The 12,345-nt window shown below is 34.1% G+C and overlaps 1 protein-coding gene across 3 annotated transcripts in view; it reads right to left on the bottom strand.

Annotated features, from left to right (window-relative positions):
- The window catches only part of FNIP1 (folliculin interacting protein 1), a 145,968-nt gene that overhangs the window by 69,764 nt on the left and 63,859 nt on the right, over positions 1 to 12,345 (bottom strand). For all 3 annotated transcript variants that reach the window (XM_032336815.1, XM_032336812.1, XM_032336814.1), the window contains exons 3-5: positions 7,028 to 7,162; positions 3,727 to 3,827; positions 3,228 to 3,302 (exon numbers count right to left, since the gene is read on the bottom strand). In XM_032336815.1, coding sequence (XP_032192706.1) covers positions 3,228 to 3,302; positions 3,727 to 3,827; positions 7,028 to 7,162 — 311 coding nt within the window. The remainder of the gene's footprint in view (positions 1 to 3,227; positions 3,303 to 3,726; positions 3,828 to 7,027; positions 7,163 to 12,345) is intronic.

The raw sequence follows: 12,345 nt of genomic DNA, 5'->3' as shown, positions 1-12,345 counted from the left end.
TGGGAAGTTCACAAATATGTGGAGATTAAACAACATGCTTCTGAACAACCAATGAGTCAAAGAAGAAATCAAAGGGCAAATCAAGAAATACCTTGAAACAAATAAAAATGGAAGCACAGCTTATCAAAACCTGTGAGATATTACAAAAGCAGTTCAAAGAGGGAAGTGAGAGCAATAAATGTTTACAGTAAGAAGCCCAAAAGATCTCAAATGATCTTGAATTATACCTCAAAAACTGAGAAAAAAATAAAGTCCACAATTAGTTAGGAAGGAAATAAAGGCCAATAGAATGAAATAGAAAAAGGTAAAATAACATTGAAGATTGATTAAACTAAGAGCTGGTTTTCTGAAGAGACAAAATCATCAAACCTTTAGCTAATCCAGGAAAAAAGAAGACTCGAATAAATGAAATTAAAAATGAGATACTACATCTGATACCATACAAATAAAAAGGATCATGAGACTGCTATAGTTAAACAACAAAATGAATAACCTATAAAAAATGGATAAATTCCTAGAAACATACAACACACCAAGAATGAATCATGAAGAAATAAAAAATGTGAACAGACCAATAATGAGTAAGGAAAATGAATCATTCATCAAAAATCTTCCAACACAAGAAAAGCCAAGGAGACCAGATGATTTCCTTGGTAAATTCTACCAAACGTATAAAGTAGAATTAATGCCGATTCTACTCAAACTGTTCAAAAAATTAAAGAAGGAACACTCCCAAACTCATCTTACAAGGCCAGTGTTACCCTGACACCAAGGCCATTTAAGAACATTCTAAGAAAATAAAATTACAGATCACTTCTCTTGACTATTATAAATGCAAAAATTCTCCACAAAATATTAGCAAACCAAATTCAACAGGACATTAAAAGAATCATTCAATGTGATCAAGTAGGATTTATCATTGGGCTGCAAGGATGCTTCAGTATACACAAAACAACAAGTGAGAATTACCACTTTAAAAGAATGAAAGATAAAAATCATATGAGTAAGTCAACAAATGCAGAAAAAGCATATGACCAGGGCACCTGGCTGGCTCAGTCAGTTAAGTGTCTGCCTCTGGCTCGGGTCATGATCCCAGGGTCCTGGGACAGAGCCCTGCATCGGGTTCCCTGCTCTGTGGGGAACCTGCTTCTCCCTCTCCTCCCCACTCATGCTGTCACTATCTCTGTCTCTCTCAAATAAATAAATAACTTAAACAAGGAAGGAAGGAAGGAAGGAAGGAAGGAAGGAAGGAGGAGCAAAGGGGGAGAAAGAAAGCAAGCATATGACAAAATACGTCTTTCCATGAAAAAAAAAACTCAAAAAAGTAGGTTGGAAGAACAAATATTGTTAAAATGTCCATATTCCCCAAAGTCATCTATAGATTCAATGCAAGTCTTATCAAAATTCCAATGGGATTTTTCACAGAAATAATAAAACAATCCTAAAATTTGTATGGTGCTACAAAAGACCCTGAATAGCAAAGCAATCCTGAGAAAAACTATACTGCAAAGCTAACACAATCAAAACATTATAGTACTAGCATAAAAACAAACACGCAAAACAATGGAACAGAATTTAAGAGCTCAGAAAAAAACCCTGGATATTCAGTCAACTAATATTTGATAAGGGACCCAAGAACATTTAACTGGGAAAGGATAGTGCCTTCAATAAATGATGATGGGAAAACTGGATAACCACTCACAAAAATTAACTCAAAATTGATTAAAGTTATAAACAAAAGACCCCAACACTGCAAATCCCCTACAAGAAACCATAGGGCAAAAGCTGCTTGCCATTGGTCATAGCAGCAATTTCCTAGATATGACACAAACAGCACAAGCAACAAAAGCAAAAATAAATAAATCACACTAAATAAATAAATAAATAAATAATTAAATCACATTAAAAAGCCTCTACATAGCAAATAAACAACTGACAAAATGAAAAGGCAGTCTATGGAATGGTAAAAAATATTTGCAAATCCTTTACCAGATGAAGGGTTACTATCCAAAATATATAAATAATTCATACAAATTAAGAGCAAAAAACAACCTGACTAAAAAATTAATACCTCCTCTAAATATTCAAAAGAACAGAACAATTTTCCAAAGAAGACATGCAAATGGTTAAGAGGTACATGAAAGAAATGCTCAACATCACTAATCATGAGCGAAATGCAAACCAAACCATAACAAGGTATCACCCCACACCTTTTTTAATTGTGAACAACAAAAAGACAAGAGATTATCAAGTGGTGGACAGGGTATCCAGAAAAGGGAACCCTTGTGCACTGTTGGTGAGAATAAAACTGACGCAGCCACTGAGAAAGGAGTGCGAAGGATCTTCAAAAAATTAAAAATAGAACTACCATGTGATCCAGAAATCTCACTTTTGGATATATATCCAAAGGAACTCAAATGAGGATCTCAGAGAGATGTCTGCATTCAGATGTTCACTGTGGTATTAGTGACAACTGTCAATAAATGGAGACAAACTAAGAGTCTACCAACAGATGAATGGATAAAATGCCATACAGACACACGTGTGCGCGCACACACACACACACACACACGCAGGAATATTATCTGACTTTGTGAAAAGGGAATCCTGCCATTTGTGACAATCTGAATGAACCTTAAGGGCATTATGCTAAGTGAAATAAGTCAGACAGAGAGACAAACACTATATAGTATCACTTACATGTGTAATATAAAAAAACTGAACAAAGAGAAAAAGAAAGCAGGGTGGTGGTTACCATGGGTTGAAAGTGGGGGAAATGGGGAGATAACAGACAAAGGGTACAAACATCAGTTACAGGATTAATAAGTTCTGAGATCTAATGTATAACATGCTGACTATAGCTAATAATACAGTTATTTTATACACTTGAAAGTTGCTCAAAGAGTAAATCTTAACGGTTCTCACTGCAAAAAAGAAATGGTAGTTTTGACAGAATGGTGGTGTTAGTTAGCTAATGCTATGATGGTAATCATTCTGCAATATAAAAATGTATCAAATAAATGTGCTGTACACATTAAATTTACACAATGTTAGATGTCAATTATATCTCAATAAAGCTAGAGAAAAAGTCTGGCCTCCATAAACTTCCAAACTTAAAAGATAAAAGAAAATCTCAATTTAAACTTCAACCTTGGGTAGTCTGTTAGTTTTCACACTTTGCACATCCTAAATAATTCATTTCTCCCAGCATTCATAATCACACTTACGTATTGAGACTTCCACAGATACTGCTGCCAGTCCGTGCAGTAAAAACTTTGCTGAGCATAAGCTGTGGAGGGGAACTAGGAAGAAAAAGAAAGGGACAGAGAGAGATCAAAACTAAAACATAAAAACCTTCTCAATTTATTACAAATAAAAATGTACCTGGGCATCTGGGTGGCTTAGTTGGTTAAGTGTCAGACTATTGATTTTGGCTCAGGTCATGGTTTCAGGGTTGTGAGATTAAGCCCATGTCAGGCTGCACACTGGGCATGGAGACTGCTTAAGATTCTCTCTCCCTCACACCCGTTTCCACTCCCCCTTCCCAAAAAAGGTACAAATCACAAAAATTTCACTGCATGGTTACAACAGTCATGAAGTAGCATGAAACCCATAAAACACCATAAATCTGACAAGCTCCATCTGTGTGAAGACTACAGGAAATTCTCTCATCTTCAAAAATTACATGTTCTAAAATGGATTATGAAAAATCAGAAAAGCCCTCACCGGATCTGATGAATTTTTAAGGTCGACCCTTTATAGCTCATTGCTACTGAGCCAAACATCATCTCTCCAAGCATATTGGCATCAGAAGAGCACCGAGAACCCTAAAAAAAATAACCAGAACATTAATAAAACTGCAAAATTTAAAGCTTATTTCAAATATTGAATTTTACTGAAAATTCCTTTGCTGCAGTTATTCTACATAACTCTACACATTTTTTAAAAATTGACTCTACATTGTATACATTGTTCTATAGCTTAATTTTCTTTATTTCACAATATGTTACAGATCTAACAAAGTTGTTATACAAATACTCCTTTTAAATACATAGTATTCTAATGTATGAAAATACCACAGCTGCTCTTACTGATAGGCATTCAGGTTATTTCCTGGTTTTTGCTATTATTATAATGCTTAATGCTTAAATAAACACTGTTAACTGCATCTTGTGCATATGCAATGTTTCTCCAGGACAGAAAATAAGAAATAGAATTCATTGAACACAAAGAACAGTTTTTACCATTCCTACTGTGCAAAAGAGGTATCTATAAACAGGGTAACGTATATCTATTTTGTATTTTTTTAAAGAACTTATTTAAAATATTAGAATGTCTTATTCTCAAAGAAGTCAAATTAAAAGTTACTCCTTTCCATTTTTCTTCAAATGTCTTTGTCATCACAGGAGTCAGAAAAAAAGGTAACATTGAACTCATCTATTTGGTTACTAATTAGATACTGTGGCAAACATCACTAACTACCCAAATAATAGCTTATTCTTAATTTTTTGAAGTCTAATTTGTTTCAGGGCAGCAATGTGCCCAACCAAAAATTTAAAAAAAAAATTTTTTTAATGCATTTCACAGCCTTCCTTGAAGACAATCGAGAGTTGGCTTCTACATCCAAAAGGTTAAATTATTGGTTGGAGTAGCACCTTTCAGAACTTACACATTTATAAGGCCTGGTCAATGATATAAATGGAAGTCACTGGAGATGGAGATGCCATATTAGGACCACAAGGCAACAATTACACATGAACTCTGGCTAAGATAAGGATGCCTTGGTTTTTTAAAGCCATCTTGAAACCCATGTATCATACCTAGACAGCCTTTCAGACTTCTTGTCATATGAACAAAATAATCCCTAGGTATAATCCAATTCCTAATTTACACAGTTATGTAATAAAACAAGTGATAAGGAAGAGGACCTAAATAACTATTACATAGTTAGTTGAGTATTATTTATAAATTTCACTAAGCCGTTCCATCATAAAAAATAAAAAATTGGTAGGATTTTTTTAAAAAATATTTAAAAGACTCTTCTGATAACAAAGTGTTGAAGACCCCCATTTTACATGTGAAGGACAGGGAACACATCTGCATACTATTTTTATGTGATTCCTTTGTTTACTTAATGCCTATCTGGGTTTTTTAAAAAAAATCTATGTATTTGCATTTGCTAGCTTTCTTTAAAAAAAACTTCAAATAGCAATCTATCTCATTCTATATAACTTTTGTATTAGTTTTTATACATATTCATTTACATATTATTCTTTCTCTCTTAGGTACTATAGTCTTAATTTTGTTTTAATAAAGACGCAAAGCTAATGTTTAAGAAAAAAACACTTCTGATACACCTAGTTACTAAAATAACTCATCTAGGGATCTGATTGAGAAAATATTTTTATTTCAAAACACGAATGTTTGGGTACTAAGAACAACATTTTGAAAAGAGAGCTGAATAATTCTTCTAATGATCAAGTGCAAAGGTTTTTGGTTTTTTTTAAAGATCAATGCCAATCTTCAAAACTATTATGAATTCAACTATCAAAGCATTTATAGATTTTACTAATAAAACCAGAAAAGAGTCCTCAAAAAGCAAATATAGTAAAAATAAATTTGTCTTCAAATTGTACTAGACCAGAGTTTTCCAGTAAAGGCTCTCCTTACCTGCTCTAATACATATCAAATAGTTATCATGAATGTCATGTTATGTATTTTTATGTTACATAATCTATAATAAAGTTTGTAATTTAAAAAGTGCTGTTAGCTTTCATTTTTTTTTGTTTTTAAATAAGGCCCTTACTTAAAAGGTCAATTTTTTAAAGTACCAATTGCTGGAAGCTATTAATCTGTAATAATCTGTGTAGATCAAAGATAATGTCCTAGTTACCCGAAATCACATTTTATCAAGTGTAGTGAACTATATGCTACGATAATTCAATGTCTCTTGCTAAAAAAGCAGATTTCCAGGACCATACTGAGCCTATATCAGAATATCTAGGCACAAAGCCTGGGAATCTGAACTTTAAAAAGTAAATCTCTACGGATCTTGATGCAACATGAGGGCGCAATCACTCAATGCTTCAGCATTTCTACAATCTGAATCGATGTGCTAATATTCATTTTTAACTGCATTACAGTAGGAAGAAATGCAAATTTACACAACTCAATCAGCAAACATCCAACCTGGTAAAAAGTATGATGATGTCACATAGCATAACACTATTGGGAATTTACTAATTTGTCATGCTTAAGCTGGAGGAGAAACAGGGGAAGACAGGGCCAACTATATAGTACTTCCTAGTACCTGGATTCTAAATACCTCAGAGCTCTTTCACATACACTGTACACACGACCGGAGAGAAGGGTCACTTCCCATCCAAACACAATTACCTAACTACAAATAATTTAAAGACCCAAAATTCCATGTTGATATTGCCAAATATGAAATACTTGTGATACATTCATGTAAGCTTGGATGACACAAATAAATTCACACAGATGACATGTACTTCGTATGAAACCAAACACTTAATGTTATATGTAAAATATAACAAGTTTATACAGAAGTTCCCACTAGGTACTAATTTGTTTAACTTTGTATTTTAAAACAGATTATTTCTGAAAAACATAAATGTCCATTTTTGCATGTGTATACTTCCAATCATACTTTAATTTCATACTACAGCCAAACTGTATATATAGGCTGTATAATATAGGCTATATTTGCATTCATATTTCAATAATTTAAAAGTATCTAAAATAAATTATTCTGATAGCCAAAAAATCTGAATTGGGAAATAAAAGGGAGAAATTACCCCTACTACCTATGCCCATCATTTTCTGAACTTCTCCTAAGATTTATCAAAATGCAAAAACTTATTTAATTACCTGTCTCCCCAGAAGAGTAAGGACTAGTTCCTGGTATACCCCCGGTCCCTAGAATGGTGCATAACACATTGAAGGTGCTCAAAAGTATTTGAAAATGAGTGAATGAATAAATAAATGATATCAATGACCTTACTTGGTACTTAGGACACTGGTCTTTTACATCAGAAGATGAAGTCACAGAACTATCCAGTGAGGAAGAACTGTCTCCTCCAGGTTTCAGTTGGCAGCATTTCCCAAAGACTTTTACTTGAGCATCACTACAGAGTTTCTGAAATAGAGATATTATGCCCATTCATATTATAAAAGACTTTTCATCATATGCAAGTTTAATTATAATATAAAAACCTTTGAAAAAACCAAGTATGAAATAATTCAAAATAATATAACCTTGGTATAATGATCTGCATTTTACTGCATTTTCTCCAGTACTGTTTTCTGTTCTTGTAGAGTCTGTATTATGCTTTTCTCACCAAGATTATCAAATCATGGAGTTTTTCTATATTATTATGGTCTACAATGTTCATTACTAGTGATGTAATGTATTACACCAGTTTTTGAACAACTGGATCTCAAACCTCCTTTTACACCTTTTGTGTGAATTATATCAATTTTCTCCCATATAAGAAATTAAAACTGAGAAAATTTAAAATACTAATTCACTTAAATAGAACAGTACACATTACAGGTTAACATTATGTAACATATTTATATGAAAAAAACCCTTTTTTCATTAAATGACATTAACATAGTTTTTAAAAGATTTTATTCATTTATTTGAGAGAGAGAGTGTGTGTGCAAATGAGAGAGCAGCAGATGGACAGGGAGAAACAGACTCCCCACCGAGTAAGGGATCCCGATATGAGGCTCAATCCCAGGACCCGGAGATGACCTGAGCTGAAGGCAGAGGCTTAACCAAATGAGCCACCCAGGTGCCCTATAATTAACATATTTTTATGAACAAAAGGCTTCTATAGAGAGATGTAGGGATAGGAGGAGAAATGCAAATGGAGCTTTTATATTTTACTAAATGTGTGTGTCTCTACATATATGAACATATGTTTATTATTCTGAAATGAGAATGCATTCATGTAGCGAAGTTTTTAATAACAGCTGAGTTTAGAACCAGAAGGCTGTACAGTGGTGTAGTGTAGTATGAAAGAACCAAGTATTTCTATTTTTCTCTATGGTCTTGCTTTCCTCCTAATTTCCCAACAGGTTCTAGAGCTTTCACTGCTCACAAGTACCAAAGTTGTAATCCACCAAGGACTTTAATACTCCTAAAAGTATTTGTCACAGTTACCAGTATGTCACTCTTCCATGTAAAAGACTTCAGGTAGGTTTTCAGAAGAAGTAATCTGACTGAAATCACCATTTTTTTTTTTAAGATTTTATTTATTTATTTGACATAGAGAGATCACAGTAGGCAGAGAGGCAGGCAGAGAGAGAGAGAGGAGGAAGCAGGCTCCCTGCTGAGCAGAGAGCCTGATGCGGGACTCGATCCCGGGACCCTGAGATCATGACCTGAGCCGAAGGCAGCGGCTTAACCCACTGAGCCACCCAGGCGCCCCTGAAATCACCATTTTTGAAGACCAATTATTTTACCAGTTGCCAACATCACCAAAGGCATTGTAAAAGAAAACTCATGTTAATTTCAAAACCATCTCTAACCAAAAATGTAAAGAGCATGATCAATTAAAACTAAAAAGAACAAGGACTTTAAAACTAAATAGACATGAATTTAAATCCTGCTCCTTGGCAAGTTACTTGACCTCTCTGAGCTTATCTATTTAATGGAGAGAAAACCCACCTAATCAGTAGAGTATTTGTGACACATAAGAGAGAGGGGTGTGTGTGTATGTATCTCATTATGTACTTATATACAAATATATTAAGTGCCCTATGCAGCATCTAGAACTAGCATATACAAGACCCACCTATCTGATGCCTATAAGAGACTCAATTCGGGGCGCCTGGGTGGCTCAGTAGGTTAAAGCCTCTGCCTTCGGATCATGTCACAATCCCAGGGTCCTGGGATCAAGCCCTGCATCGGGCTCTCTACTCAGCACGGAACCTGCTTCCCCCTCTCTCTCTCTCTGCCTGCCTCTCTGCCTACTTGTGATCTCTGTCAAATAAATAAACAAAATCTTAAAAAAAAAAAAAAGAGAGAGAGAGAGAGACTCATTTCAGACCTAGAGTCATGCAGAGTGAAAGTGATAGAATGGAAAAGCATTTCCCACGCAAATTAATGTGTAAAGAAACCTGGTTTAACAATACTTACATCAGACAAAATAGATGTAAAACATTAAAACAAAGACTGTAACAAGAAACAAAGATATTATATAATTAATAAAGAGGATAATTCAGGGGCGCCTGAGTGGCTCAGTCAGTTAAGCGGCTGCCTTTGGCTCCGGTCATGATCCCAGAGTCCTAGGATTGAGCCCTGCATCGTGCTCCCAGCACGGCGGAGAGCCTGCTTCCCCCTCTCCCTCTACCTGCCTCTCCTCCTACTTGTGCTCGCTCAAATAAATAAATAAAAATCTTTTTAAAAAAATTTTAAAAAGAGGACAACCCAACAAAATGATATAACAATTATAATTATGCATGCACCCATTATGGGGGTACCCAAGTACATAACAGCTAATAACAGGCATAATGAAAGTAATGGATAGTAATACAGTAACAGTAGAGGATCCCCAATTATATCAATGGACAGATCAGACAGAAAATCAGCAAGGAAACAGGGCTTTGAATGACACAGTACCCCCGAGAAATTTAAAATAGATATTTAGAACATTCCATTCTAAAATAGCAGAAAACACATTTTTCTCCACTAAACATGAACATTTTCCAGAATAGATTATATATTAGGCTACAAAACAAGGATCAACAAATTTATAAAGATCAAAGTCATACCATGCATTTTTTCTGACCACAATGCTATGAAACTAGAAATCAACCACAAGAAAAAAATCTGGAAAAAAACACAAATACATGGAGGTTAAATAACATACTACTAAACAGTGAAGGTCAACTGAGAAATTAAAGAGAAAATGAAAAAATACATGGAGACAAATGAAAATGAAAACACAATTGTCTAAACCTTTGGGATGCAGCAGAAGATGTTCTAAGAGGGAGATTTATAAAAATACAGGCCTACCTCAAGAAGGAAAAAAAAAAAAGTCAAAAAACAATCAGACTTCACACCTAAAGGAGCTAGAAAAAAAACAAACAAAACCCAAAATAAGTAGGAGAAAGGAAATAACAAAGATTAGAGAAGAAATAAAGTAGAAACTAAAAAAACAATAGAACACATCAGTGAGACCAGGAGCTGCTTCCTTGAAAAGATCAACAAATTGATAAATCAAAAAACTTGTACACCTTAGCCAGACTCATAAAAAAAAAAAGAGAGAGAGAGAGAGAGAGAACTCAAAATCATTAAGGAAAAAGAATAACAAATAACAAACCAACATGACAGAAATATACACCATTGTAAGAGATTATGAAAAATTATATACCAAAAAACTAGACAACCTAGAAGAAATGGAAAAATCCCTAGATATATGTAACTCCCAAAACTAAATAAGAAATAAAAAATTTGAACAAACTGATACCAGCAGCAAAATTGAATCAGTAATCAAAAACCCCCCAAAAAACAGAAGTCCAGGATCAGATGGCTTCACAGGAGAATTCCACCAAATATTTAAAGAAGAGGTAATACCTATTTTTCTCAAACTATTATTGCAAAACACTGAAGAGGAAGGAAAATTTCCAAATTCATTCTATGAGGTCAGCATCACCCTGATACCAAAACCAGATAAAGACAGCACTAAAAAAGAGAAATAAATACTGACCAATATCCCTGATGAACACAGACGCAAAAATTCTCAATAAAATACTAGCAAACCAAACTAAAAACATTAAAAAGATCATTCACCACAATCAACTGGGATTTATTCTTGGGTTGCAAAGGTGGTTCAATATTTGCAGCAAATCAATCAACATGACATAGCACATTAGCAAGAGAAATGATAAAAACCTTATGACTATTTCAGTAGATTCAGAAAAAGCATCTGATAAAGTATAACATCCATTCATGATAAAAACCCTCAAAAAAGTATGTTTAAAGGAAACACATCCCAAAATAACAAAAGCCATATATGAAAACCCACAACTAATATCATACTTCATGATGAAAAACTGAGAGATTTTCCCCTAAGATCAGGAAAAAGACAGAGATGCCCACTCTCACTTTCATTCAACATAGTACTGGAAGTCCTAGCCACAGCAATTAGACAACAAAGAGAAAGGAATGGCATCCACGTAGGAAAGAAAGAAATAAAAATTTCAGTAACTAAGGTGAGATGATACTATATATAAAAAACCCTAAAGAGTCCACCAAAAAACTACTAAAACAGTAAATAACTTCAGTAAAGTTGTGGGATACAAAATCAATATACAGAAATCAGTTGCATTTCTATAAGCTTATAATGAAGCAGCCAAAAGAGAAATTAAGAAATAATCCCATTTACAACTGCACCAAAAAGATTAAAATACCTAGGAATAAACTTTGCCAAGAAGGTCAAAGACATGTTCTCTAAATGGAAAGATAATTCCATGCTCATCGATTGTTAAGAAAAAATACTGTTAAAATACCCATACCACCCAAAGCAATCTGCAGAGTTAACACAAACCCTATCAAAATACCAACAGCGTTTTTCACAGAACTAAAACAAAGAAATCCTAAAATTTGTATGGAACAAACAAAGACCCCAAATATCCAAAGCAATCTTGAAAAAGATAAACAAAACTGAAGGTATCACAATCCCAGATCTTAACATCTGCTCCAAAGCCATAGTATTCAGAACAGTATGGTACTGGCACAAAAACAGACACCGGCAAAGGAATAAAAGTGGACCACTTTCTTACACAACACACAAAATAAACTCAAAATGAATTAAAGACCCAAATATAAGACTTGAAACCATAAAAATCATAGAACAGAGCAAGGCAGAAATCTCTCTGACACTAGCCATAACATTTTTCTAGGTATGCCTCCTAAGGCAAGGGGAAGAAAAGCAGAAATAAATTACTGTGACTACATCAATCTAAAAATATCTGGTACACAAAGGAACAATCAACAATTAAAAAACAACCTATTGAGTGGGAAAAGATACTTGCAAATGATGTATCTCACAAAGGGCTAGCACTCAAAATATAAAAAGAACTTCTACAACCCCAAATTATTCAATTAAAAATTGGCAGAAGACATAAACACATTTCTCCTAAGAAGACATACAGACGGCCAAAGACACCTAAAAAGATGTTCCACACCACTAATCATCAGGGAAATGCAAATTAAAGACATAATGAGATCTCTTTTACACATGTCAAAATGGCTAAAATCAAAAACACAAGAAAAAAATGATGGTGAGGATGTCAAGAAAGGGAACC

This window comes from Mustela erminea, chromosome 3, assembly GCF_009829155.1.
Source record: "Mustela erminea isolate mMusErm1 chromosome 3, mMusErm1.Pri, whole genome shotgun sequence".
Taxonomy (NCBI): Eukaryota; Metazoa; Chordata; class Mammalia; order Carnivora; family Mustelidae; genus Mustela; species Mustela erminea.
This window is presented reverse-complemented; position numbering and strand designations above follow the sequence as displayed.